Source organism: Saimiri boliviensis, chromosome 1, assembly GCF_048565385.1.
Source record: "Saimiri boliviensis isolate mSaiBol1 chromosome 1, mSaiBol1.pri, whole genome shotgun sequence".
Classification (NCBI taxonomy): Eukaryota; Metazoa; Chordata; class Mammalia; order Primates; family Cebidae; genus Saimiri; species Saimiri boliviensis.
In genome coordinates this window covers 98,479,493-98,506,882 of record NC_133449.1, presented here as the reverse complement: position 1 = coordinate 98,506,882, position 27,390 = coordinate 98,479,493, and the positions used below count along the sequence as shown (strand labels likewise).

The window sequence follows — 27,390 nt, the reverse complement described above, 5'->3', positions numbered from 1 at the left end:
CTGACCTCAGATGATCCTCCCGCCTCAGCCTCCCAAGGTGCTGAGATTACAGGCATGAGCCACCAAGCCCAGCCTTCAAAAGGCATCTAAACATGTATCCCCCTTATCTTAACCCAAAATAAAGTCTTACTACCTTTTATATTAAGTGGTATGTCTTTTTCCCATTGACATACAATGATACTTTCTCATCAGCTGAGTTTCTGTATGGATTTAGTTCTTTTTCTCATGTTTTAATTGCTGGGGTTTTATGACCAAAAATATGTAAGAACTGTTTTTCTATTACTACTGTTTTTTGGGATTTTTCTGCAAATGCTTGGCCGACCTTTTCTCTGACCTTTGATTGCACTGACCACTTCTAAAAAATGGGATACTTTGAAAATGGTTCTGCCTTTGGTAATCTATATTTCATGCTGACATCTGGCTAGTGTTGATTCTTCTATCCAAGAACAGGAATATCGGGCTTAGGTAAATTTTTATTGTCATTTCTGCTACTGTCAGTGGACCTTTTTTCCTAAGTGATGGTTAACTTTAACATAGGAAGCTCTTGATTTTTGTACATACTTTTATTACCAGCTACCTTACTGTATTCTATTTTTTTTTTTTTTTTGAGACAGGGTCTTGCTCTGTTACCCAGGATGGAATGCAGTGACATGACCTCAGCTCACTGCAACCTCTGCCTTCCAGGGTCAAGCAATCCTCCCATCTCAGCCTCCCAAGTAACTCAGACTACAGATGTATACCATCACTCCCAGCTATTTTTTTTTTTTTTTTTTTTTTTGTAGAGACAGGATTTTGCCATGGCTGGTCTCGAACTAGGCTGGTCTCGAACTCCTGAGCTCAAGCAATCCACTCAACTTAGCTTCCCAAAGTGCTAGGATTCCAGGCCTGAGCTACCGTGCCTGGCCTTTTAGTGATCTCTCTTATCCAGCAGTTCTCCCGCTGTGAACATGCCTCAGATTTGCCTAGAGAGCTTCTTAAAATGCAGATTGTGGGTCTCCATTCCTGATTCTGATTACACAGGTGACCATGGGATTAACTCTGGACAACCTTATTCTTTTATTTTTACCATCAGATTGTTTTAAATCTCTGCTGTGATTAGTATTTTTTATATTTACTGGTAAATTTTCCATTTTATTAAAGTCTTCAAATTACGTAACACTGACCTTAGTATTGGAACTCTCGTAGTTACCTGTTTTTCCCCCTTTCTTGTGTTTTCATTTTCCTAGATTGGATTCAGTTACTAATTTTGCTTTTATTTCTTCCTGCTTTTCTTCTGTATATTTTTTTCAGTTTTTTAAAAGTTATTTTACTAAATAACAAAGAATGGAAGTAAATGAATACATAAAGCTATTACTTCTTTATTGGGACCTGAGTTATTTTGCAGTATGGTATAGATGCTGATGGATGTGTGCTGATTGTGGTTTTCATTTTGATTTCCTCTTGGACCCAAGAGTTTTTAAAGTTTGGTATGCTAGAGAACTTACCCTAGTCCTGTTCTCATCTTACATTACATTGCATAGCGATTAGTGATGTCATCTGTGTTGTTATTTTTTTGAGACAGAGCCTTGCTTCATTGCCCAGGCTGGAGTGCAGCGGTGCAGTTGTGACTTAATGCCACCTCTGCCTCCCAGGTTCAAGTGAGTCTCCTGCCTCTGCCTTCTGAGTATCTGGTATTATAAGTGCCTGCCACCACACCCTGGAGGCATAATTAAAATTACAGCTAATTTTTGTATTTTTAGTAGAGATGGGGTTTTGTCATGATGCCCAGGCTGGCTTCAAATTCCTTACTTCAAGCGATCCACCTGCCTCGGCCTCCTAAAGTTCTGGGATTACAGGTGTGATCCACCGTGGCTGGCCAAGAAGTCATCTGTATTAGATCTACTCTTTGGAATCACTTTGAGCTTTTGTGTCATTTCCTTTGGTAAGTTAATCCCCTAAGGAATTTTCTCTATGCTTTTCCTGAATTTCTCATACTCTTTACTCTTTAAATTTGGATGTTGTGTTGGTACACAGTCTGGCTGTGGATTTTTCAGCGGTGATTATATCTTGTTAAATTCCTTTCTTGGTGTCTCTTAATGCTGTTGGCCTTGCTTTTAATCTTGTCTGATTAGACTGTGTCACCCCTGTCGTGTGCGTTGTTTGCCTTTACCTGGTGTATTTTTGCTCTGTGTTATGTCTTTTCTTCTTATACACTTTATTTTGAAATAATTTTAGATTCATATAGAACTTGAAAAAAAACATGGGAGTTTCTGTCCCTCCGTGAGTGAGTGGATAAAGAAACTGTGATATATTTATGCAGTGGAATACTAGTTAGCCATGAAAAAGAACACACAGAACAACTTGAAGGGACCTTACAGGTATTATGCTTAGTGACAAAAGCCAGTCCTAAAAGATTCTATAGCATGATTCTGTTTATGTAACATTGAAGGAACAACATTACAGTGATGAAGCAGGGATGAGAGGTTGCCAGGATTTGGAGGGTATATCTATAAAAGGGTGGTAAGGAGGAGTTTTTCAGGGGCAATGGAACAGTTTTGCCTCTTAATTGTAGCAGTGGTTACATGAATTGATGCAATTTTACAGAACTTTTCTTGTGGGGGGCAGGGGTGGCAAACCTTAGACCTGAGACCCAGTGATTTGCTAGAAAGACTCTCAGGACTCAGAAACTGTTGGGCTCAGAGGGAGATGGTGATCGGTCTCTGCAGTTGCAGCCCTTGGGTTATTCTAATCTGTATCTCTTCCTGGTAATAGACATGGCTGTGAGCATGACAGATGTCACTGTGGGCCTCATGAACAAATGATGCAACCTGGAGATGGCTATGGGAAATTCCTGAACCTGCAGTTGGCATCAGAAGGCCTGGGCAGAGTTGGCCTGCCATCTGGAACACTGTCCCCATAAACTCAGGTTTGCCTAACATCAGGTACTATGTAAAAAACAAGTGAAATTCAAATAGGTCTGCTGATAATAGTACTGTACCAAGCTTGTTAGAACAAGTTTATCTGTGTCTAAACAAACAAAAAATCCTGGGATTTTCATGGTAATTGTGTTAAACCTAATAGACCAATTTAGGGAGAATTAATACTTTTTTTTTTGAGACAGGTAAATCCTGTTCACTTTTAAATTTCGGTGTCCAGTTCATTGCTCATAAATAGAAATACGACTGCTTTTTGTATGTTAACTTTGTATCTTGTGGCCTTACTAAACTCACTTGTTAATTCTAGGAGGGTTTTTCTTTTTTAAAAAGATGTGTTGGGATTTTCTGTGTAGACAATTATCTGTGATTTTCTCCTTTCCAGGCTCTTTCCCAATGCCTGTTAACTTTTCTTGCCATATTACACGGGCTAGGACTTCTAATACTATCCTGAATAGGAGTGGTGAGGCTGGCCTCCGTCGGACCTTATCCGATGGGGAATTTTCATCATTGAGTATGATGTTAGCTGTCAGTTTTTTGTTGATATTCTTTATCAGGTTGAAGCAGCTTCCTTCAATTCCTAGTTTGAGAGTTTTTATTACAAATGGGGATTGAATTTTATCAACTGCCTTTTCTGCATTAATTGATACAACCATGTGTTTTTCCTTCTTCAGAGTATTAATATAGTGAGTTAGTTTGTATTTTGAATGTTGAACTTTTGAATGTTTGCATTCCATTTCTGGATTAACCCTACCACGCCATAGTGTCTTATACTCTTTGCACATGGCTAGATCTGCTTTACTGAGACTTTGTGGAGGATTTTTGTGCATACGTTCATGAGGGATGTTGGACTCTAGTACTGTTTTTCTCTAGTGTTGGTATCAGAATAATCGTTGGCCTCATAAGATGAGAAGTGCTGTCTCCCCTTTTATTTTTGGAATGAAGTGTATAGAATTAATATTTCTTTACGTGTTTAGTAAAATTCACCAGTGACATCATCTGGCTTTAGAAAGTGCCATTTTTGGAAGGGTTTCAACTTCAGCTTATCTATTTCATCTGCAGTGAGTTTTTGGTAGTTTTTGGTTTTCAAGGAATTGGTTTATTTCATCTAACCTGTTGAATTTAGGCACATAAAAGTGTACATAGTATTATTTATGATTGTCGGGATATCTTGAAAGATTTGTGGTGATATTCTTTTCATTCCTGACATTGGTAATTTGTTTCTCTTCCCTTTTTTCTTGGATAAGCTTCTTGCAAGAGAGTTGTATTGATCTTTTCAAAGAACTCGGTTTTGATTTTCCTCTTTTTGCTTCTTAGTTTGATTTCTGCTCTTTATTTTGGTGACTTTCTGGGCTCCTCATGGATGGTGTGTTGTACAAATGTAAATCAAGCTAAGTTGCTTAATGGTGGTGTTCAAGTCTGCTGTATCCTTAATGAAAAGGTCTTCGTTTTAATGTCTAGTTTATATTTTGTTAGCATTTTTGTCTTATTACAATTTTACCCCTATTTTTTCCTCCAAAAGTTTTATTTTATATGGTATAAACAAGAGTTGAGAGTCATTTTTGTTGCTATTGCAAATTGACCCTGGTTTTTTGGTTATTTTTTAATGGGAAGTATATTTCTCGGGCCAGCAATGTGCTAAAGGCTCCTGAAAAGTGGAGCAGGAAGTCTCCCTGCCTCTGGGGGAAGCACCCCTTAGCAGACTGTGTAAGTGGCATAATTCAGCCTTAACCTCTTAGTGGTTGAACGGGTTGGCAGCTTCTGGGAAGGCAGCCCACTGCTCTGCAGGTTTCTTCTCCAGCCAGCCTCGTGTCTGCGCATCTCTTCCTGTGGCCATGCGTGGTGTTACAGGTTGTAGAGGGGCTTCTTCCCAGGCTGTGAATCCTACCTTGGAGGACTTTGGAGTCTGCCTGGAACCCTGGCCAGGTTCCACTCTGATCTTCCTTGTCTTGTTCTGACCCAGCTGTTACCACCCCCGGCAGCCTTCTGCATAGCTACTGTGGCTGGGTGCAATAGTTGCTTTTATCTGACAACTTGACCCGGCTGAGCTGATTTCGTCAAACCATGGTCTAGATGGCGCCGTGTAATTTATATGTAAGTCAGGAGGCTTGAAGTAAAACAGATAATCCTTCATAATGTGAGTGGGCCTCATCCAGTCAGTTGAAGACTGTAAGAGAAGAGGCTGAGCTCCCTCGAGGAGGAATTTCTGCCTCCAGTCTGTACCACCAGCTCTTCCCTGGGTCTCCAAGATGCTGGCCTGCCCTCAACATGTGAGACTTGCCAGCCACAACAGGCCTATGAGCCAGCTCCTTAAACCCCTGCATCTCCCTCCATCCTGTTGGTTTTGTTTCTCTGGTGAGGCCTGACTAGTAGCTGGGGGGTTCTAGTTCTGGCCCCATTTCTTGAGAGATGGAGATGGAGTTTCCCTTCTGTTCTCATTGGTGGTTCTGGCCTGGCTTCAGGCAGGAGAACAGCATGGAGTCCTGTCTCCTCTGCCATCTTTCACATGGAAGAGCTGATCTGTTTTATGAAGTCTTTGGGGCTGTGGGAAATAAAGCTTGCCTGCAGGCAGCAGGAGGTGCTGCATTTCCTGGTTCCAGAGGAAAAGGCCACTTACTTTTTTTTTTTTGTTTTGAGACCAAATCTTGCTTTGTTGCCCAGGCTGCAGTGCAGTGGTGCAGTCTCTGTCTGTCTCCTGGGCTCAAGCCATTCTTGGCCTCAGCCCCCCGAGTAGCTAGGATTACAGGTGTGCATCACCATGCCCGGCTACTTGTTAAACAAATTTTTAGTAGAGACAGCGTTTTGCGGTGTTGGCCTCCAGTGATCTGCATGCCTTGGCTTCCCAAAGCACTGGGATTACAGGCAAGAGCCACCATGCCCAGCCCTACTCTTTATTTCCAAAAACCCAAGCCTTCCTCTCGGCCATTCAGGATGGATTACTGCTTACCCCACATGGCCATGAACACAGGGCTGTGGGTTCCAACCTGGCCCCTTGTATGAAAAACCCTAAGTAAATGCATCAAAAGAATAATTAGCACTTTATTAAAAAAGCCCTCGTTTTACGATGAGGAAATGGGGCCTCCAGGAGGACAGTGGTCAGGGTGTGGCCATCCTACGCACCGCCCGGCAGGAGCCTCGTGTATCTGTCACGAGTGGTCTGCCTCACTGCACCCTGTGGCACAGATAACGTAGATAGACGTGGTTAATAAAAATCATTGTGATTTAATAAATAGTGTGACGTTTCTGTACAGGACCCTCCTGTCTGTCCCAGAGCCAGCAGGAGTGCTGGATGGATGTGGGCCTGGGTCTCTCGAGACCACGAGATTCCTGCAGCTTTCCCAGTCAGAAAAATCGAGCTAGTGACCAAAGGCTGCAGGTCCTAAAATTCTCCCCTGAATCGTAGACACGGCAGGGGCCGCAGTCACATACAAATCGAGATGATTAGAGAGGCTGCCACGGAGGGAGGTCCACTACACAGCTTCGTGGCGCGGCTGGACTCGCTGGGTGCTGCAGCAGTATTTTTCGCATAGTTTGAGGAGCTCTGACAGAATGAAGACGGATGAGGCCAATCCAGTTAAAAACAGCAGATCTGCCAAAGGGAAAACAGAAGAGCATCTGAGGGCACCGGCTGCAGCTCTGCTGCTCCGGCAGGAAGTGCCTTCCCGGCAAGTCCTCTTAATCAAGTTAGAGGTGCAGGAGGACCAGCCCTTTCCATTCCCCTAAGCGGGGAGATCCTCCCAACCCCAGATCTAAAATGCTACAGTTCCAGAAGAAGGCCCTGCACGTCTTTCCAGGCAAACTCCAGGCAGCTCCAGAGCACACGGTAGGTCCAGCGGGCAGCTTTTTAAATTAAAAAAGCCCTCATTTTATGAGGAACTCCAGCTAGAAGGGGAATGAGTGCCCATCGCTGACAGCAGCTGTCCCCGCGTGCTGCTGCTTGCAAATGTCCCAAGTGACCCATCTGGGCTCCCTGTCCCGAGCACCCCGACGTGTTCCCTGGGATTCATTCCTAATGCCTCCCTCGCTCCTCTTGTGTGGAACCATCCCTGGCTCCCTGCTGCTGCTGACTGCCGACCTACAGGCTGCCCACGTGCAACCCCTTCAGCTGTGGGAAGCCGACTTCCTTCCCAGCGTGTGGAAACATTCAGGGAGCAGATTGTTTTCTGTGTGTGGGGGTCCTCCTCTTTTGTCTGTTCCTACAGGGCATTCACTGGTGACCCACACTGACGCTGCTTTTCGGAAGACAAGGCAGACTTGAGCAGCTCAATCTTGGCTGAAGGTCATGAGGACCATTGTCACTGCAGTCCCTGGCCTGATGGATAATCCCATGACCCACTGAGCCCTGCCATGGGGGATGGGCCCATGGGGGCTGCCTCCCTTGTCCTCTACTCCGGGCTGGGAGTGGCCATCAGCACCCTGGGAAGAAGGGTGGGGTCGATGAGGGGATGGGCCTGTGGGGGCTGCCCCTGGCAGCCCCTGGCTTCCACCCAGCCCTCCCCTCGCCCTACACCTGCCATCACCGCAGCTTCAGAGAACGTTGCCACGCTCGCTTGGCTGAGGATGTCGGGGAGTCCACACCAGGGTGTGTGCCCTTGGAAAGCTATCGTGACCAAATCGTGTCCCTTTCAGCCAAAACTGGAAGACAGCCCAACTCCCTGTCTTCAGGTGACCAGATCTCTAAGTCACACTACTCGCCCCAGGGTCAAATCCAGGCTCCCCAGCTGGGGACACACCCCAGGCGGAGTCCCGGCCTCACTCAGCTCCTTCCCACCTCCCTGCACGTGCTCTGAGCCTCCAGCTGATGCCGGGATCCCGATGCCCTTTGGGCCCCAGACCCTACTCCAGAGCGACGGGCATCTTCCTGGGGGTTTGTGTGTGTCCTCTGTGCCCCCCCTCACATTGCCCACATTAGAGTCCCCTCCTGTGAGGACAGAAGAGCCCCGAAGAGGGAGCCGGCCCCTGGTGAGCTGCACTGACCCCTCCTGGGCTGCGGTTCCCCACCTGGCAGCTGCCGCCCACCACGGCCCTGGTCTGGGTCACCAGTTCACGTCCCCGCCGCTCACCAAGCGCTCCCAGGTTCTCTGTCTGGAAGACCCTCTGCAGCAGGGGAATGTAAATGACCACGAGCTGCCCCAGGATGGACCCAAGGACGGAGTAGAGGAACATGCGGTTCCTGAGAAAGCCGATCTCAAATATTAGCTTGGTCTGTGGGAAGAAGGTCACATGGGGGCTTGTGTGCTGTCCACACTCCAGGTAAAGGCAGGGGAGCCCTGGCTGCCCACGCTGGGCCAGAGCTGCTCAGTGCTGTGAGCAGCACCAGGGCGCTGCTGTCGAGAACACCCTGCAGCTCTGCAGAGATGGGTCAGCCCGGGTCTCACCTGAGAGCGGCAGGTCAATGCGTTGAAGAGATCGAAAAACACAAAACAAGTGAATGTCATCGTGGTGGTGCGGGGAGTGCTTGCTCTGTCTTCAGGCATCTGGAAGGCAAGGAAGCAGGCAAGAGGTCACACGGGAAGAGACATCATCCATCCTGAAGCAAAGAGCACAGGCCTGCCTGGCGGCTCCTGGGACATGGCCCCGGCTACTTATAAGCTCATTAAGAGGACTTGGTGACACAGCTTCATTCAGGTGTGTGGTCAGCAGGTGCTCACCAGAGTCTCCGCAGCACACGCTGGTTTGCTGCCACGATGAGGATGGGGGCAGGGTACCTACAGGCAGAGGAAATGCCACCTCCTCCAGGAAGTAACTGTCTCCTAGGGAGGTGATGCCACTCCAGTTAAACCCACACAGTGAATGTCACTTCCTACAAGGAAGGCCGAAGGCTGGCTGACCCCCAAGATGATGAGGGCCTGTGAGGTAGCTGAGAAAAACCCTGGAATCCTCCCCAGCTTTGAGCCCTGCAGGGCCACAGACGAAGGCTCAGGGTGGCCGCCCCGGCAGTGCATAGCTGGAGCTGAGAGCAGACCAGCCCATGGTCAGAAGTTCCTGGGCAGTTCTCTTTTTTTTCTTTTGAGATGGAATCTCACTCTGTCACTCAGGCTGGAGTACAGTGGTACCATCTCAGCCTACTGCAACCTCCTGCCTCCCAAGTTCGGGTAATTCTCCCACCTCAGCCTCCCAAGTAGCTGGGACTACAGATGCCCATCTGGCTAATTTTGTATTTTTAGTAGAGACAGAGTTTCACCCTGTTGGCCAGGGTGGTCTTGAACTCCTCAAGCGATCCATCCGCCTCAGCCTCCTTAAGTGTAGGATTACAGGCATGAGCTACCATGCCTGGCTAATTGTTGTGTTTCCAGTAGAGACAGGGTTTCACCATGTAGAGCCGGGCTAGTCTCAAACTCCTGCCCTCAGGTCATCTGCCTGCCTCGGCCTCCCATAGTGCTGGGATTACAGGCATGAGCCACCATGCCCAGCTGGCAGCTCTCAGCTCAACTTCCCAACACCTGAGAGGCTCCTCTGCCTGGCCCGGGCAGCATGCCACAGCTTCCCTCCTGCATGCAGCGCCAGATCAGAGGGCGGAGCCGTGAGCTCGCAGTTGAGTCTTCCGGAGCAAGTGTTAAAGTGGAGGCTGAGACAGGGCCTGGGCATCTGATTATTTAGGTGCCCAGGGGTGCTGACGCCACTGCTGCGACCCCACTCTGAGGACCACCGGCTTGGACCAAAGAGAGCCCTTCTCTCCCACCACAAGCTGGACAAGACCTTGACTGCCTTCCCAGGCGAGTAACAATGCTCGGGAAATACAGAGCTGTTTTGCTACGGGCAGAGGAGGAGCAAGTGAAGCCGGACTCTGGGCTGGGCAGGAGGAGAGCTGGAGGAGAAATGGACACAGGGTGCCTGGCCGGGGTCCCACCCGCTTCCTGCACATGCGCTATCTGTGATGTAAAAGGTCCCGGGGTCAACCTGCCTCATTTCCCACCCAGGTCATTGCCCATCCTGGCCCAGAGCTCCCTGAACCTGCAGGCCATGAAAAAGTGACAGGACCAGATCCAAAGCAAACAGTCACTTCTAGACAATGAGGAGGATCTTTTGGCAGGTTTCCACTTGTTTCCTGGTGGCAATAAAAGGAACACTGGGCATCCTGTCCATCTCAACTCTGTTCCCGGCCATGTCATCCCCATCCCGCTAGCCTCTGCAGTTTCCAGGCACACACCTGGCAATGTCCCTTCTTTCAGGGGTCACCCAGCCCCTCCGCATCAGGCCTCCCCTCCCTCTGATGGCATCACAGTGTTCTGTGTGTGTACGTGTTTGCCTCTCCCAGATGTGAGCTGTGGCAGGAGGGCAGGCCTGCAGCCCCCAGCCTCTGCCCTGCACCAGGGCTTGAACCAGCAGTGGAGGCCTCACTCACCTCCTTCCAGAAGATAAAGAGGGTCCCACCGATGATGACGGCCGCGGACATGAGGATCTTCAGGATGAGGGCTCTGCTGAGGATGGTGTCCCCCACGCTCCGTGGTGGCTGCCTGAGGGCATCTTTGTCAACGGGCTCTACGCCCAGGCTGCTCCCAACAAAACACAGACACTTGGAAATGAATCAGGAATGAAAAAGGGATGCTTGAAACAGCTGTGCCTACCTCTTCCAGGACAAGTTGGCACAGTGGGCAGGACCAGGCATTTGCTGAATGCCCCCAGACATCCCACATGCCCTTTTGGTGCCTTCCAGAAGCCCCAGAGCCTGGGCCCCTCCATCTGTCCCCAGACAGTGAAGGAAGAGCACCCAGTGAGGCCGACCACACACAGTTCCATACGCCCAGGTGCACTCCATCACCACGAGGGGACCCCCTACGCTGGGCCTGGAGAAACAGGCTCTGCCCTCCGCTGGGCCCCTCATTGGTGAAGGAAGACCTGCCTCCAGCCAACTCCACACAGCAGGGTTGAGGCTAGACCAGCAGCGGGCAGCGTGGCGGGAGCATCCAGGTGACGCCCCACTACTCAGACACAGCTGAGGCCAGCTTCGTGGCCCCACTTCCGTCCCCGGGGAGTGGGGGCAGGAGAGGTAACCCTCGCCCTTGGCTGTGGGGACACAAATGAGGACTCTTTCCTTTGGCAGCGGTCAGTGGTGGTAACGGCAACGCTGAGTCAGCTCCAGCGGAAGCACCGTCAGCTCTGCGCTCACACGATTATGTTTGCATGGCCACGTGGGTCCCCTGACTCCAAAGCCCTTTCCTTCCCCTGGGCCACTCGGCTAGCTTAATATCCCGTTGTTGTTGGGGATATTAAGTTGCACCACAGGTGAACTCCTGAACACCTACTGGGTAGCAAGTACTTTATCTCTAGACAGCAGGGATAAAACACAAATTCCTCGATGAAGCTGATGTTCTAAAAGGGAGCCAGATCATAATCACATCTATAAGGAAAGGTACGTATTTCCTCTCTACAGAAAAATACAGCAGCATGAGGAGACGGAGTGGGAGTGCAATCAGGGAAGACTTCCTGAAGGCAGTGATGGGAATGAAGGAGGAGAACAAGCCAGGCAGGCTGCCCAGGGAGAGCATCCCAGCAGAGGGAGCAGAAAGTTCCATCCTCTGCCAGCCCAGGTACTTTGTCCTCTGCCTTCTACTCTCAGTCTCACTCCAGTGCCAGACACTCCAGTTTTCTGGGAACTCCTAATGGAAAGTGGCTGTGTTTGTTCATCCCTATGGCCCTGGGGCACAGCCAGCAGCCCCTGGAGGAAGGCCCGCAGCGGGGCTGGTAATGAGACGCAGGGCCCCGCCCAGCCTCACCTCTGTGCTGGGGGGCCGTCCATGATGATGTTGATCCACAGGATCTGCATGGCGTTGAGGGGGCTGGGAAGGTTGAACACGGTGGACAGAGTGATGAGACTCAGGGCGGAGATGCTCCTGTGGGGCACACGCAGCCAGTCAGGGGCTGCCCCGCAGGCTTGGCGCCTCCTGCCCTCGGAAAGCCGGCCTCTACTTACGTGCTCAGCTGGAATCGGACAAAGTTTTTGATGTTGTAAAAAATCCCCTTCCCTTCCTCCACTGCATTCCTGCGAGAGAAGAGAGCCGTTTACTCACAGAGGCCCTGCAGGAGCGCTCCAGCACCACAGCAAGGGGCAGTGGTGACGCCCACAGATGGATGTCGGACTTGGACTTGCTGGCTTTCTTGGGGACACATCTGTAGGAGATGGTGGTGTTCTAACAGGTGCCTCTCGGCCACTGGGGACTGATCCTCAAGCCACGCTTGCCGTTCTGTGCCAAGGGTACACTCAATGCCTCCAATCGGACATAAATTACTCTCCTGTAGGGACCCTACAGGAGAGTAATTTATGTCCGATTGGAGGGACATAGAAGCCCAGGGACCCCATCCCTGCCCAGACTCCCGAGTGCTCCGTGCCTCTCAGCCATTCACCAAAGAAAAGAGACACAGCAAAACCAGTCAGGCCTGAAAGTGAGGTCCGGGGGACAGCAAGGAGGGAGAGGAGGAGGAGGCTGGAGGACGCTGCCTGCTTGTGTCTTTAGAAGGCTCTTTGTGGAAGCCCTTTTAAACCTTGACCTGGGGTCACTAATGTAGAAAAGCAATCTATGCACCACCCCCACCCCCAGATTTTACTAAAAAATTTTGCAAAAGAACTGTAGAGCTGATAGGACTTTTTTTTTTTTTTTGACTGAGTGAGTGTCTTAGGGCTTCCTAACCTTCTCCACAACTGAGTCAGTCGTGGAGACGCCTTTGCAAAATGGGTGATCACACCTAACCTTAGCATTTGTTCATCTGAATTTCTGACTCAGCCTTAGAAAAGCTCTCCCTTGCCAGGCGCGGTAGCTCACACTTGTAACTCCAGCACTTTGGGAGGCCAAGGTGGGTAGGTAGATCAGGAGGTCAGGAGTTTGAGACCAACATGGTAAAACCCCATCTCTACTACAGATACAAAAAATAAGCCAGGTTTGGTCGCACATGCCTGTAATCCCAGCTACTCATGAGGCTGAAGCAGGAGAATCACGTGGACCCCGGAGGCGGAGGTTGCAGTGAGTTGAGATCTCGCCATCGCACTCCAGCCTGGGCAATAGGGTGTGACTCGGTCTCAAAAAAAAATTTTTTTTTCTCTCACTCCCAACTACTGTGATTTACTTATGAGGAGGGAGTTTGAACTAATTAAAATTAGATCCAGAGGGGAGGTAAATGTATTAAGAAAAAAATACATAAAAGTTAAACAGGAAAAATGGTTTTGTACAATCCCAGAACCTAGAGAGCCCAGCAGTGGTTCTTTTCAGTGCATGAGATGTGCTTATCAACACGCCGGCCTCGCTTCAGGCCATCCTTTCTCCCCTGACACTCCAGTGCGAGCCTGTCTTTGGCTGCAGGTTTTCCTTACGGATTCAGCTGCTGCCCACCGGCCTGAGCCAGGCAGGCACTCCCAGTAACACACGAAACACACCCGCAGGCAGCGAATCCCATCTCTGCTTCATGTCCGTAACGTGCCCCAGAGGTCATGGACCCCATGACCCTGCTTGGAGAGGCTGTTGGTGTTTGATGTTGGGGGCACTGCCACAGTGATGAACTGAACCCCAAGATTGAGCTCTCCCTGGGGACTCCTTGAGATCCCCTCTATCTCCACGGTAGCAGGTCCCAGGGAGAAGCTGGGACCCCAGGCCTTTTTGCAACTAAGAAACTACTACAAGGGCAGCTTACATGATGGCTGAGAAGTCATCGTCCACCAGGATCATGTTGGCGGCCTCTCTGCTGACGTCCGTCCCTGTCTGCCCCATGGCGATCCCGATGTCTGCAGACTTCAGGGCCACTGCATCATTCACGCCGTCCCCAGTCATGGCCACGATCGCCCCTGACTCCTGCAGAGCCTTTGGACAGAGCAGCCATGAAGGCCTGCAGCCCAAGGATCCCTCCCGGCTCCTCCCTTCCCTCCCAGTGCTCTGCCAGGCACACCACATGGCCAGCTGCAGAGACCTCTGTCTGGAGGGCACCAGAGTCTGAATCCCAGCTTCACTCACATTAGCTGCAGGATCTGGGCGAGCCCTTGACACTCTCAACCTGTTTCCCCATCTGCAAAGTGGGAGCAACCGTTCCTTCTTCCCAGAGCTGTTGTGAGGCCCAAACTAAGATGACAGTTGTGACTGTGCCCAGCACGGTCAGCAAGGGCTCAGAAAGGTTATCCATCACCAGTAATAAATAGTAATAAAAGATGCAGCCCTAAAAACCATGAGGTACCTGGTAAGTACTACTACTTTCTTGGAGGAGTAACTCACATAGGGATTTACTCTACAGAACTAAAAATAACGTGAAAGAATAAAGCCCATCTGCTAAAAGAGCTCCAGGGCAAATGTTCAGAGGCACGCAGGCGAGAAAAGCTGGCACACTCTCTGCCTCTTTCAGTTTTTGGATGTAGGGTCACAAAATCACAGCAGCTCTTCACTGGACACCTGCCGTGTGCCTGGCTTTGTTCAGTTCTCTCACCAACCCTGCGGATTAGCTGACGGCATTCATAGTCCCCCCATTTTACAGAGGAGGAAACTGAGGCACCGAGTTGAATAACAGGAATAATGCCAAGGAGCGCCCAACAGTTTGGGAGGCTGAGGCGGGCGGATCACCTGAGGTCAGGAGTTGGAGACCAGCTTGGCAAACATGGCGAAACGCTGTCTCTACTAAAAAAAATTAGCTGGGTGTGGTGTACACGCTGCAATCCCACCTATTTGGGAGGCTGAGGCAGGAGAATCGCTTGACCCTGGGAGGCAGAGGTTGAAATAAGCCAAGACTGTGCCACTCACTCCAGCCTGGGTGACAGAGTGAGACTCCGTACCGTCCCCCACCAAAAAAAAAAAAAAAAAAAAAAGGCAGCATCTGTTTAGTTTTTCTCTCTGCATTATCCAATTACGGCTGTTTTCAGCCTTTGGGCAAGGGTCCCCCAGTTCTCCCCTCCTCCTTAAAAGGACCCCCAGGCTCACTGGAGCGTGTGTCCGCCCTGCTAGTGATGACACTTCCCAGCATCTCCTGCAGCTAAACCGGGACCTGTGACCGTTCTGGCCAAGGGGCTGTGAGCACAAGTGACACTGGCAACGTCAAGGCCTCGTCCCCTCCAAGGGGGCTGCCCGCCCGCCCCTGCTCCTCCTCCTCCCTCCCCAGGCTGTGAAAAGGTAACCCCTGGGGCAGCTGCCCTGGACCTAGAGAAGGAAGCCATAGTCGAGCCCTGCACTATCACCCGACGGACGCGTGAGCTCCTCCAACCATGGTATCTCTGGCCCGGCCCCGGTGGCACAGCATGTGCCCGCCTTGCCCAGCGAACCTTGATGATTTTCAGCTTGTGCTTTGGGCTGGTCCTGAAGAACACGGACACCTGGACATGGATACAGGGAAGGCGAAGAATCAGATTTCGGAGCTGTGACCCAGCCCCCACGCCAGCCGTGCCTCCGGAGACCCACCTTCCCCACGCGGTCGGCCAGCTCGCCCTTCTCCACGCTGTCCACCTCCTCCCCGGACATGGCTTGCAGCTTCCCGTTGCACAGGCCGATGCTTCTTCCTGCAGGAGAACCTGCTCTGAGGGCCTGCTCCGAGGTCCCCTTCCCCCGCCCCGCTCCCAGCCCTACCTTGGCCATAGACAACACCGAGAATAAAACCACGCTGGAGACAGTGTCCTTCGCACCCCCGTGCCGTGTGGCCTCAGTGCTCTGCACAGGATTAACTGCCACCGAACACTTCATTATCCCCGCTTTAAAGATGAGGAAACAGGGAGGAGTGACCTATCCGAGCACACACAGCTGATAAGGAATAACTCTGGAAGCTCACACGGCTCTCATTCCAAAGCCCATGGACCTTTTCATAGCACTAGGCAAGGGGAGGGGGAGAGAGGAGGGAGGGAGGAGGAGGAAGAGGTTCATGGGCCTGGCTTTGTTTAATCCTCTCACCAGCCCTGTGAATTAGCTGATGGCATTAACAGCACCCCTATTTTACAGAGGAGGAAACTGAGGCACAGAGTTGAATAACAGGAATAATGCCAAGGAACGCCTAGCACTTGGGAAGGCCAAGGCTGGCAGATCACCTGAGGTCGGGAGTTTGAGACCAGCCTGGCCAATATAGCGAAACCCCGTCTCCACTAAAAATACAAAATTAGCCAGGTGTGGTGGTGCACGCTGTAATCCCAGCTACTTGGGAGGCTGAGGCAGGAGAATCACTTGAACCTGGGAGGTGGACCTTGAAGTAAGCCGAGATTGTGCCACTGCACTCCAGGCTGGGTGACAGAGCGAGGCTCCATACTGCCCCCCACCAAAAAAAAAGACAAAAGGCAGCATCTGTTGTAGTTTTCCCCTAAACTCCAACAGTTAAGGAAGGAGGAGAAAGGAGGGAGAAGAAGGGCGGAAGAGGAGGGAGAGGGGAGGAGGAGGGAGGATGGGGACGGGGGAGGAGGCTGCTAGCCCTCTACTGATGAAGAGACTGAGGGTCAGAATGGTTCAATGGTTTGCCAAGGGTACGGCAGACTCAAATTACATGGGCATGAGGCTGCTTGTGAAGCGGATGAAAAGCCCCTGACACATCGTAGGCCTTCAGTATCCATGAGGACTTTTCCCCTTTTGCGGAACCTGCCAACATTTCAGAAATAGGAACACCTCAGAAGATGGAATGCTGGCCCATGAATCTCAGCATCTTTTCTAAGCCTACAGGGCTCGACATGAGCACTCCTGACCGAGTTAGCTGAGGCTTCCCTATAGTAGCAGCCCCCCATGGTAAAGGATGGACGGGTCCTTTCATCCTCAGCCCCCACCCTGTCCCGGTTACCTATGGCCAAGGCCGTCTCCAGAGCATCTCCTGTGATCATCTTCACGGACACGCCTGACTCGGAGAGAAACTGAATGGCTTCCTTCACGCCAGTCCTTGGGGGATCGATGATGCCCATGAGACCCAGAAATGTCAGCCGCCCCAGCTCGGGCCCGGAAGCCAGGGCCAGCACTGCGGAGAGAGGGAGAGAAAGGAGGGGTCACTGGAGGCTTAGAGGCCGTTTTTCTGTGTTTTGTGTTTTTCTGGAGACGGAGTTTCGTTCTTGTTGCCCAGGCTGGAATGCAGTGGCACCATCTCAGCTCACTGCCCAGGTTCAAATGATTCCACGGCGTCAGCCTCCTGAGTAGCCAGGATTACAAGCGCACACTACCATGCCCAGCTAATTTTCGTATTTTTAGTAGAGACAGCGTTTCACCCTGTTGGTCAGGCTGCTCTCAAACTCCTGACCTCAGGTGATCTTCCCACTTCAGCCTCCCAGAGTGCTGGGATTACTGGTGTGAGCCACTGCACCCAGTTGTTAGTTCCCAGCCAGCCCCCACCATGGCCCAGATCCTCCTCGGTCTGCAGGGGGCTCAGGCAGCAAGTTCCCAGACTGCAAAGGGAGGGCAGAGACGCCTCCAGTGGCTCTCAAGCCTGTGAAGACACACACCAGAGGGGAGCCAGAAACAGCCACGTAGCAGAAAGCATCACTGCTGTCCACTTGATACAGTTTGGCTGTGTCCCCACCAAACCTCATCTTGAATTGTAGGTCCTGTGATTCCCATGTGTTGTGGGAGGGGCCCGGTAGGAGGTAACTGAATCATGGGGGTGGCTTCCCCATACTGTTCTGTGGTAGTGAATAAGACTCATGAGATCTGATGATTTCATGAGACATTTCCTCTTTCTCTTGGCTCTCATTTTCTCTTGCCAGCTGCCATGTAAGATGTACCTTTCACCTTCTGCCAAGACTGTGAGGCTACCCCAGCCACATGGAACTGTGAGTCCATTAAATCTCTTTTTCTTTATAAATTACCTAGTCTCAGGCCTGTCTTTATCAGTAGCATGAAAATGGACTAATACACACTCATGGCATAGGACCCATGCCCCTTCCCAAGAAAAGTGGCCACAGAAACCTGTGAGCTGGCCCAGAACGGATGTTGGTGGGGGCGGGTAGGATGGGATGTTTCCAACAGTTCTTGCCCTCATCTGTTCCGTGCTAACTCACCTTGTCACCTCCGGCAGATGTGAGGTGTCAGTACAGAGGTTAACAAAAATTGACAGGGGAGCCGGGCGCGGTGGCTCACACCTATAATCCAAGCACTTAGGAGGCCAAGGCGGGCGGATCCCCTAAGGTCGGGAGTTCAAGACTAGCCTGACCAACATGGTGAAACCCCGTCTTTAAAAAAAAAAAGAAAAGAAAGAAAAATTGCCAGGGGAGCAACGCAGCTCAGGAGACTTGCTGTGAGCTTGGCCTAGGCCTTGACGATTTTGGTGGCAGGGAAGCCAGGCCCAGCTCGTGAGAGCCAGGTGACCTGAGAGTGGGTGGTGTAAGAACGTGCTTTTCACTTCACTGACACCAAAGACGGGGCTGGCATCCCTCCTGCACAGTCATGACATTGTACCAATGACGCTGGTGCCTTTCCTCCCTTTTCCCAGGAGTCCCCTCCCCTCCCTGAACCTGGGCTTTGCCAACCCAGGAGCATCCTCTGTCTCCAGGGGCCACCTGCAAGCGCCCTATCCCTAGAGGGTCCCCACTCCTGCCTCCGTGCTCTCCTCACCCTGACTCTCCTTCCCGCTCTATGGGGTTTGTCATCTTCCACTGCGTGCACATGGCATGGGGGGTCCCAAAGCCACTCCAGGGGATCTAGCAGGTTGGGGGCTTCTCTGAGTCACTCAGGCACTGCCCTGGGCTTACCAGGCGGCAGGCCTTCCGACTACGCTCATCTCTTCTATTCCCAGAGCAGACATGGGTTGGAAAAACGCACAGGCCTTCTCTAAGGCCAGTCCCTGGGTTGTAGCTTTCCCAGCGACAGGTGGGAGACAAGTCCATTTGTAAACACAAAAGGACCGTGTGTGGACTGCAGAGACAGCAGAGGGTCTTGCTGCCCCTCCACCACTGACCAGTTCTCATTACACTCTCCCCCGAGGCCTGGAGCGAGCCCCCGGCACATGTCATTATGCTCTGCAGCAGACATCCGGGCTTAGGCGCTGGCTGCACTAGGCCGGGCGGTGTCACCTGGGCCATGTCACCTGGGCCAGCTCCTCTGCCCAGTGGAGATTCAGGGCGTGGCCTCACACAGGCATCTAACCTGGTGCCCAGCACACAGGTGGGGCCCAAGTGCTAGGAGCAGATTTAGAGGCCAGTGCCACGTGGGGTGTTTACTTACTAACATGTCCACTTTAAGTGAGTTGTTCCATTGTCAGCAGAGGCAATGATGTGACCAGAACAGGGAGCTACCCAGTGGCTTGGTCGCATCAACCATGATGGAAGTAGCCGCTGCCCACCTGCCAGATTGTCTCTCAGTGCCTCCACTGTGCGGGAGGGATGCCAGCCCCGCCTTTGGTGTCAGTGAGGTGAAAAGCACATTCCTACACCACCCCTCTCAGATCACCCAGCTCGCAGGAGCTGGGTCTGGCTTCTCTGCCACTGAAAGTCAACACTCCGGGCAAGCTAAGACCAGATTGACTGTCTCTTCCAATCTTCACAACAATCAATGAAGTCACTGCTCTCGTGCCTGCCTTTGCATATGGGGAAACCGAGGCACAGTATTTACCTATGGACCTATTGTAGACCCAGTGCTACACAAACCATTTGGGCGACACAGATGCACAAAGCACCCCTGCTTTGGGGAACACTCCCCTCACTTGGGAAGAGGGGATGCTCGCTGGGCGCTGGCTTCACTGTGCTCCAGGAAGCCGCAGGGTCTCACCCCATACACCTCTGAGCAAGCTTGCCAACTACCTACAAACATAGGGCTCTGCAGTCAATAAGGCCAGCCCAATGCTTCTCACTTTACCCCGAGGGAATCTCAGTGCTCAGGAGTACTTCTTTTTTTTTTTTTTTTTTTTTTTTTTTTTTTTTTTTTTTGATACGGAGTTTCGCTCTTGTTACCCAGGCTGGAGTGCAATGGCCTGATCTCGGCTCACCGCAACCTCCACCTCCTGGGTTCAGGCAATTCTCCTGTCTCAGCCTCCTGAGTAGCTGGGATTACAGACACGCACCACCATGCCCAGCTACTTTTTTGTATTTTCAGTAGAGACGGGGTTTCACCATGTTGACCAGGATGGTCTCGGTCTCTTGACCTCCCAAAAGTGCTGGGATTACAGGCGTGAGCCACCGCGCCCGGCGCTCAGGAGTACTTCTAAACGCTTCCTCTGAAACTGGCCAGGGTGACAAATGACACCACGGGAAAGGTGAGTTTCAGTGTTCCGCGCATCACTGGCTCTGGTGCGAAAAATGGAAAATGGCCAAGGGAAGAATTGTGTTCCTTGACTGAAAAGAACTTCAGGTTTTCCTGACAAGAAGCAATGAGCAAAAAGACCTACTGGGAAATCAATGTTTGGGGTGCAGCCCATTCACCTGCCTTAGGAAACTCAGCAAGGGAGGGTCCCCTCTTCTCTGGATTAACAGGGGTTAATGAGGAGCTGGGGTGAGGTGGGGGCCTCTCCACCTTTCATCTGACCGTCAGGTTCCAAGCACACGTCGTTGCCGTCAGCATGCTGCCTAACTCCTTGGGACAGGTGACCTTCTTGATGGGGGACCCTGCTGGCTGGGCACGGTGGCGGAAGCCTGTAATCCCAGCACTTTGGGAGGCCCAGGCAGGCAGATTACGAGGTCAAGAGATCGAGACCATCCTGAATAACATGGTGAAACCTCATCTCTAGTAAAAATACAAAAAAAAATCCGCCGGGCATGGTGGCAGGCGCCTGTAGTCTCAGCTACTCAGGAGGCTGAGGTAGGAGAATTGCCTGAACCTGGGAGGCAGAGGTTGCAGTGAGCCAAGATCGCGCCACTGCACTCCAGCCTGGCAACAGAGCGAGAGTCTGTCTCAAAAACAAAACAGAACAAAAACACCATCAATGTTACATGCAAACTTAAAGCTCTGGACTGGGTCCACAGGCACTGACCCCGCAGACCGAGCGACCCCATTCTCTTCTCTTCCTGCAGGCAGAATGACCTCTGCTGGGGCGTCAGCGGCAGGGGGATGCCTCCATGGTTGTACGTTGTGCAGTAGCGAATCACCTCTTCCAAGGCCCCCTTCATGAAGTAAATGTCTTCCTGATCCTTCGAAAAGACAAAGGGAAGAAATCCGCTATCACTGGTTGGTTCATAGTGACCATCACCCGACCCTGCGCAAGATTATAAAGACACGCATGGGATGTTTGCCGCGGAGCTCTTTACAGTGGGCTGGTGCTGTTCACAGAGGCTGACGGGTTCGCTAAGTTCCGGAGTCCATCCCGGGAATGTCGGTCGATCTTCAACCCGTACCGCGCTCATTCTTCTTTCAGTTCCCTTGCTACTGTCGCTCAGAGTATCCTGCGTGTTTCAGTAACTGGAGGTATTATCCCAGCTTGGGCTGTGCCTCCGGGTGTGTGATTCATTGTGGATATTTCGGTTAGACTGCTGTGTCCCTAGGGCAGCACCAAGTCTGTTTCGTACCCACCCCCAGCATGTGGCTTGTCATAGTGAACCCACATGAGTAGCTGATCATTCCTCCCAGGCTTTTGTTCAGCTCTGTCATGAAAACTGGGTAGACTCTAAGCTCCATGTGGGCAGGCCCTGGGTCAGAGAGAGTCACACTGTATCCCCAGCCTCACTACTGGACCTGCCTGGCTCATGTGGGTGTACACCCTGTTATAAGTTAATATAATATTAATTATAATATAATGTATTAGTTAACATAGTAATATTTTAAATTTAATGTAATTATATTAATTTTATAATTATAACGTATAATTACTATTAAAAATATTTTATTACAATTAATATTGTATATTATAAATAGATATGTTAAAATTAATGTAATATACTATTAAAATAATATAATTAATAAACTTATAATACATAATACAATTAATATTATAATATTGTTAATATAACAAGCTTATATTAACCAGTACAGAACGGCATCTAAGACATAATATTAAAAGAAAGAGTATCTTAGGGGAAAAAGCAAATTACAAACACCATAAACAGTGACTCCGTTTTAAAAACTACCATCCAGATGTTGCCATGTGCATATTTAGAACCTGCTGTACTCCATTCCAGACTTAAAACAGAGTTACCTCTGGGTGGGTGGGTGTGGGGAAGGGAGGGAAAAGGTGCGGAATGAAAAAAAGCTTTCATTTTTAAGTCATATTTCTATAGTTTTTCAATGATTATGACCACTGCCTTGCAGGGAAAAAGGCTGAAAGGTCTAAAAGTTTTCTGAAAATCCGTAATCCCTTCTAAGCCCCTGAAATGTCCATGTGCCCACCCACCCCAGCAAGGCCCTGGCATGAGCTGGCCGAGCCACCCACAGCCCTCAGCAGGACCTGAGAAATCTGCATGGGCAGACACGGTAGCTTCTAGAAAGAATGGGAGGAAAGAGGAAGGATGGGGTAAAAGGTAGAAGGCAACAAAAACCTGAAAAAATAGCTTGGAAAGAAAATTTGAAAAGCCACAACAAATCTGAAGACAATTTGAAAAATCAGCTGTAATGTCCACCCGGGGTGGCCACAGCTTGGTATGTCCTCTAGTCAGGGACAACACGTGTGCACACACTGGGATGTACCACCCAGACACGCCTTCGGTGCTGAACGATTTGCTCCCCAATATGACAGGGAGGTAAGATAACAAGTATAAAAAACTGGCCAGGTGTGGTGGCCGGGTGCAGTGGGAGGCTGAGGCAGGAGGATCACGAGGTCAGGAGATTGAGACCATCCTGGCTAACATGGTGAAACCTTGTCTCCACTAAAAATACAAAAAATTAGCCAGGCGTGAGGGCACACACCTGTAATCCCAGCTACTCGGGAAGCTGAGGCAGGAGAATCGCTTGAACCTGGGAGGCGGAGGAGGTTGCAGTGAGCTGAGATTGTGGTACTGCACTCCAGCCTGGGCAACAGAGCGAGACTCCATCTTTTAAAAAAATGAAGAAGTATAAAAAACTTAGCACAGGGCTGCAAAGTGAGGCCTGGTAAGTTAGCGACTGGGGACGGGGTTAGCAGCAGGGCCTCAGTCACCTGGTAACAGGCGGGTGAATTTCAGCACTCACACCTGCATCAGAATCCTCAGAAAACAAAGGTTACCGGATCCCACCCCTGGACCTTCCGACTCAGGTCTGGCATGGAACCTGAGATTCTGCTTTCTAATAAACTCTCACGGGATACAAACACTGCTGCCCCAGGAACCCTGTTTTGAGAACTGCTGTTTTAAACAAAAAGCCAGAAGCAGACCCAAGAGAATCAAAGGTTTGATGGTGATAAATTTTTTCTATGTATGTGGAACTGCACAGAAGCAGCCAGGAACTTTACAATTATCTTTGAAGTCTGCAGTTAGCTTTATTTCTGGGTGGGGGCCCGGGGGGAAAGAAAGAAGAGGCTGGAGATTGACAGGTCTCACCTCGGTCTTCGGACTGCATTGCACCGCCATCCACTTCTGCTCTGAACTGAATGGAATCTCTTTTTTTCTTACATATGAATTTTTAATATCACTTAAATCCATCTAGCATAATAAAATGAGACATTTTTAGTGAGTCATCCAAAGCCAATCTCTATACAAAGCTCAGTCCATTTAAATTATTCATTGTTCAAACCACCTCTGGCAGATAATAAATCCAAGCACCGAGCACAAAGAAAAAAAAGGCCATTTCTCTTGGAATGTCCTACTTGAAAAAAAAATATATATCTCTTCTCTTGGCTGAAGGGCAGACCCCATGGTCTTTGCCACTGAACTGCTTTTATCTGATACCTGGTTAGAACCAAAACCCTGCAGCATTTCTGCCAGGAGGTACATTTCAGACTTGAAGGTGTAGCAACTTCCTGAAAGGAAACCCCCAGGTCAGCAAGGCAGCCCTGCTGTCCAGCTCCAGGAGCTCTGCCAGCCTGCTGTTGCTTTTTTGTTCTGTTTTGTTTTGTTTTGTTTTTGAGACGGAATCTCACTCTGTTGCCAGGCTGGAGTGCAGTGGGGCAATCTCGGCTCACTGCAACCTCTACCTCCTGGTTTCAAGCGATTCTCCTGCCTCAGCCTCCTGAGCAGCGGTGACCACAAGCGCACACCACCATGTCCAGCCAACTTTTGTGTTTTTAGTAGAGATGAGGTTTCACCATGTTGGCCAGGATGGTCTCGATCTCTAGACCTTGTGATCCGCCCGCCTCGGCCTCCCGGAGTGCTGGGACTACAGGTGTGAGCCACGGCGCCTGGCCTGCCATCTGTTGCTCTTTGACGGCTTTTGGATCAGTGATGTGACAATTCAGAGTCTCAGTTTCCCCAAGTGTAAACCAGTCATGACCCATGCATCCCACTACCCCATAGAGGGTGAAAGTGGATTGCCTCCAGGGCAAAAAACCCTCCTCCTTTTATGTAGAAAGTGCACATATGCACACAACACACAGTGTATCTGCAGTATTAAATTCCAGGGGGTGGGAGTGGGGTGATTAGGGAAAAAGCACCTAAAACAACTCCTTAGTGCAGCTGAATTGTACCCCACAAAAGATATGTTGAAGTCCTAACCCTGGAACCTCTGAATGGGACCTGATTTGGAAGTAGAGACTTTGCAGACGTCGTCAATTTAAGATGAGGCCATTAGGGTTTGCCCTAAGCCAATGCAACCAAATCTAAGAAGAGGAAGGCTGGGCGCGGTGGCTCACGCCTGTAATCCCAGCACTTTGGGAGGCCAAGGCAGGTGGATCATGAGGTCAGGAGATCAAGACCATTCTGGCTAACACGGTGAAACCCCATCTCTAGTAAAACTACAACAAATTAGCCAGGTGTGGTGGCTCACACCTGTAGTTCCAGCTACCTGGGAGGCTGAGGCAGGAGAATCGCTTGAATTTGGGAGGTGGAGGTTGCAACGAGCTGAGATCATGCCATTGCACTCTAGCCTGGGCGACAGAGCAAGACTCTGTTTCAAAAATATAAAGAGGAGGAAAACGCTGTGTGGGGCCACAGTGGGAAGCACCTTGTGATGGAGGCAGAGCTTGGGGTGAGAAACCAAGGCGGAGACACGGCTGCGAGTGAAGGACAGCCAGGGGGCCGCCGGTGACACCCGGAAGCTGGGTGACGGAGCCTGGCCCGGCTCACACCTTGATTTCCACTTGTGGCCAACAGAGCTGTGTTTCAATGCTTTATTTCAGCAACACTGAGACACTATTCCAGGAGCAATTATGGAGGAAAGGTTGGGAACCTCTGGCCTGGCCTCAGTGCCATTTACAACAGGTGAGATGCCCAAGAACCATGCCGTGCCTGCCCCGTGCCTGTCACACAGGCATAGCTTCCTACGTGCCGGCCAGTGTTGATGTTACATTCTAAAATCTTAAACCAGGCCCCAGGAAAGAGGAAAATGATAGCACATCAAGGAATCTCCCAGCATCTGGGTTCTGGAACCTCTGTCCTCGCTAGGCTTGGGGGCACCTTCCTTTCTGTGAATCGAGGCGTTCCTGAGTGGGGCGGACTCAGCACTATTTTAAAGGGGGAAATGAGCTCCATTCACTATGACAGACATTGCAGGGAAAATTCTCTTTTGTGAGTGCAAGGAAAATAATATGATGTCATTTCCTTTTTTTTTTTTTTTTTTTTGAGATGCAGTCTTGCTCTGTCACCCAGGCTGGAGTGCAGTGGCATGATCTCAGCTTACTGCAACCTCTGCCTCTCGGGTTCAAGTAATTCTTCTGCCTCAGCCTCCCGAGTAGCTGGGATTACAGGTGCACGCCACCATGCCTAGCTAATTTTTGTATTTTTAGTAAGATGGGGTTTCGGCGTGTTAGCAAGAATGGTCTTGAATTCCTGGCCTCACGTGATCCATCCACTTCAGCCTCCCAAAGTGCTGTGATGACAGGCAGGAGCCCCCATGCCTGACCTTTTGGTTTTTTTGAGGCAGGATCTCAGTCTGTCATCTAGACTGGAGTGCAGTGCTGAGATCACAGCTTACTGTAGCCTCAGACTCCTGGGCTCAGGGGATCCACCTACCTCAGCCTCCCGAGGAACTGGGACCACAGGCATGCACCAGCATGCCCAGCTAATTTTTATAGTTTTTGTAGAGATGAAGTCTAGCTATGTTGTCCAGTCTGATCTCAAATTCTTGGCCTCAAGCGGTCCTCCCGCCTTAGCCTCTCAAAGTGCTGGGATTTGAGCCACTGCACTCAGCCTGTAATGATCTCCCAATGCTCTTGCACTGGGGAAAAGCACCTGATCTCCTGTCTCAGGGACTTATGAGAGGGCGACCACCCCTTCCCTGCCCAGCACCGGCTCCAGGAAGGCAGCTGTGTGGGAGGTCGAAGTCTTGTGCTGGAGGGAGGGAGAGGTAAGCCGACAACAGAAGGCAGTGAAAACAGCCCGGTGCCTGGGTGAGAAGAGGCGTCTACCGGGTGGAAACTAGAGTGAACTTGAAGAGAAAGTCGGAGCTGGCCAGTGAGGACAGACGGAAGCGGTCAGAGACCAGGAGGAAAGAGGAAGGGGGCGAGTGCAGGGGCCAGGCTGGGCAGCAGCGAGGGCTCAGTGCTGAGGGATGAGCACCCTGAGTCGGGCTTTTCTCTTCACCTTGATGGAGAGGCGTCTGACCAGACCCGAGCTGGAGACAAGTCACACAGCGGGAGGCATGGGGCGGCCGGGGGAGAGAAGCTTCTGCAGTGTCCAGGGCAGCCCCGGCTCTGGCTGAAGAGGAGGGACCCAGGCCAAGTGGCCATGGAAACAGATGTAGGTGCTGACCAGGGCCACCTTCGTCCTTCCTTCGGTCCCTCCTCTTAACCTCTGCTGAGCCCCTCCTTTCCCATGTCCTTTGTCCTCTCTTCTCCTCCCTTTCCTGTCACCTGCATTCCCAGCCCACATTTTTCTGCTAACTTGTCCTCTGAGCACAGAGCACGGCAGACCCCCATCAGCCCCCGCCCATCCCCTCCACACTTCGTGCAGCCATGTGGTACCTGGTGCTGGGCACAGAATGGCTCAGGGCAGCCCTGCACAGCCACAGAGCCCAGGGTCTAACGCGGAGCCCTGGAGTCCATCAAATGCATTCCCAGGATCCAGCCCCCGCACAGCCCGACGGTGCCTCGGTGAGCACAGGATTGTGTTGGGCGCACAGGGAGTCTCGTTCCACTGTCTGTCGCCCCAACACCTACACAGGGCCTGAACCACAGAGGAGCTCACAGGATTCTTTTCGAATCGCTGACGGAGGAGTTAGAGACCTCAGAACTTCCTAAAGTCCTGTGGAATCTCAGAGCTCACCTCCTCCACCTTCAATAGGTGGTCCAAGGCCAGCCTGGGCCATTTTCTTCCTTGATTACCTAACGTCCCAGGAACTGTCAGCTCAGACAGGAGCTGGCTTTTTACCAACAAATCCAGCCCCGAGGGAAAGAATTCCCCGCAGAGAGCCCCCAGGACCTCCTACCTTCATCGCCAGGGCCAGCAGGGCGCCCTCGGTGGGCTGCCCCATCACAGCATTCTTTCTGATGACCGCGTTGTTGGCGACACAGCCCGCCTAAAGGGGGATTGTCCAACATCTGTAGTTAGTACTGGGCTCACGACACAGACGCTGCAGGCTTGGCCCATTTTTACAGCGGGGGCTGCAGGGACAAGGCTTGCTCTTTAAAA

At 50.9% G+C, this 27,390-nt stretch overlaps 1 protein-coding gene across 6 annotated transcripts in view; it reads right to left on the bottom strand.

Moving 5' to 3' along the window:
• Nucleotides 1-5,927: 5,927 nt before the first annotated feature.
• ATP2C2 (ATPase secretory pathway Ca2+ transporting 2) overlaps nt 5,928-27,390 on the bottom strand; it is a 132,699-nt gene continuing 111,236 nt past the window's right edge. For 3 of the 6 annotated variants that reach the window (XM_074400731.1, XM_074400711.1, XM_010333660.3), the window contains exons 15-26: nt 27,188-27,277; nt 23,209-23,310; nt 20,736-20,892; nt 16,629-16,799; nt 15,278-15,375; nt 15,142-15,192; nt 13,536-13,702; nt 11,827-11,895; nt 11,630-11,746; nt 10,258-10,405; nt 8,291-8,389; nt 6,412-8,117 (exon numbers count right to left, since the gene is read on the bottom strand). In XM_074400731.1, coding sequence (XP_074256832.1) covers nt 7,821-8,117; nt 8,291-8,389; nt 10,258-10,405; nt 11,630-11,746; nt 11,827-11,895; nt 13,536-13,702; nt 15,142-15,192; nt 15,278-15,375; nt 16,629-16,799; nt 20,736-20,892; nt 23,209-23,310; nt 27,188-27,277 — 1,566 coding nt within the window. In that variant the 3' untranslated portion in view covers nt 6,412-7,820. Of the gene's footprint in view, nt 8,118-8,290; nt 8,390-10,257; nt 10,413-11,432; nt 11,513-11,629; nt 11,747-11,826; nt 11,896-13,535; nt 13,703-15,141; nt 15,193-15,277; nt 15,376-16,628; nt 16,800-20,735; nt 20,893-23,208; nt 23,311-27,187; nt 27,278-27,390 lie in introns of all 6 variants that reach the window. The other 3 variants (XM_074400724.1, XM_003922806.4, XM_010333663.3) reach the window with 2 other exon arrangements.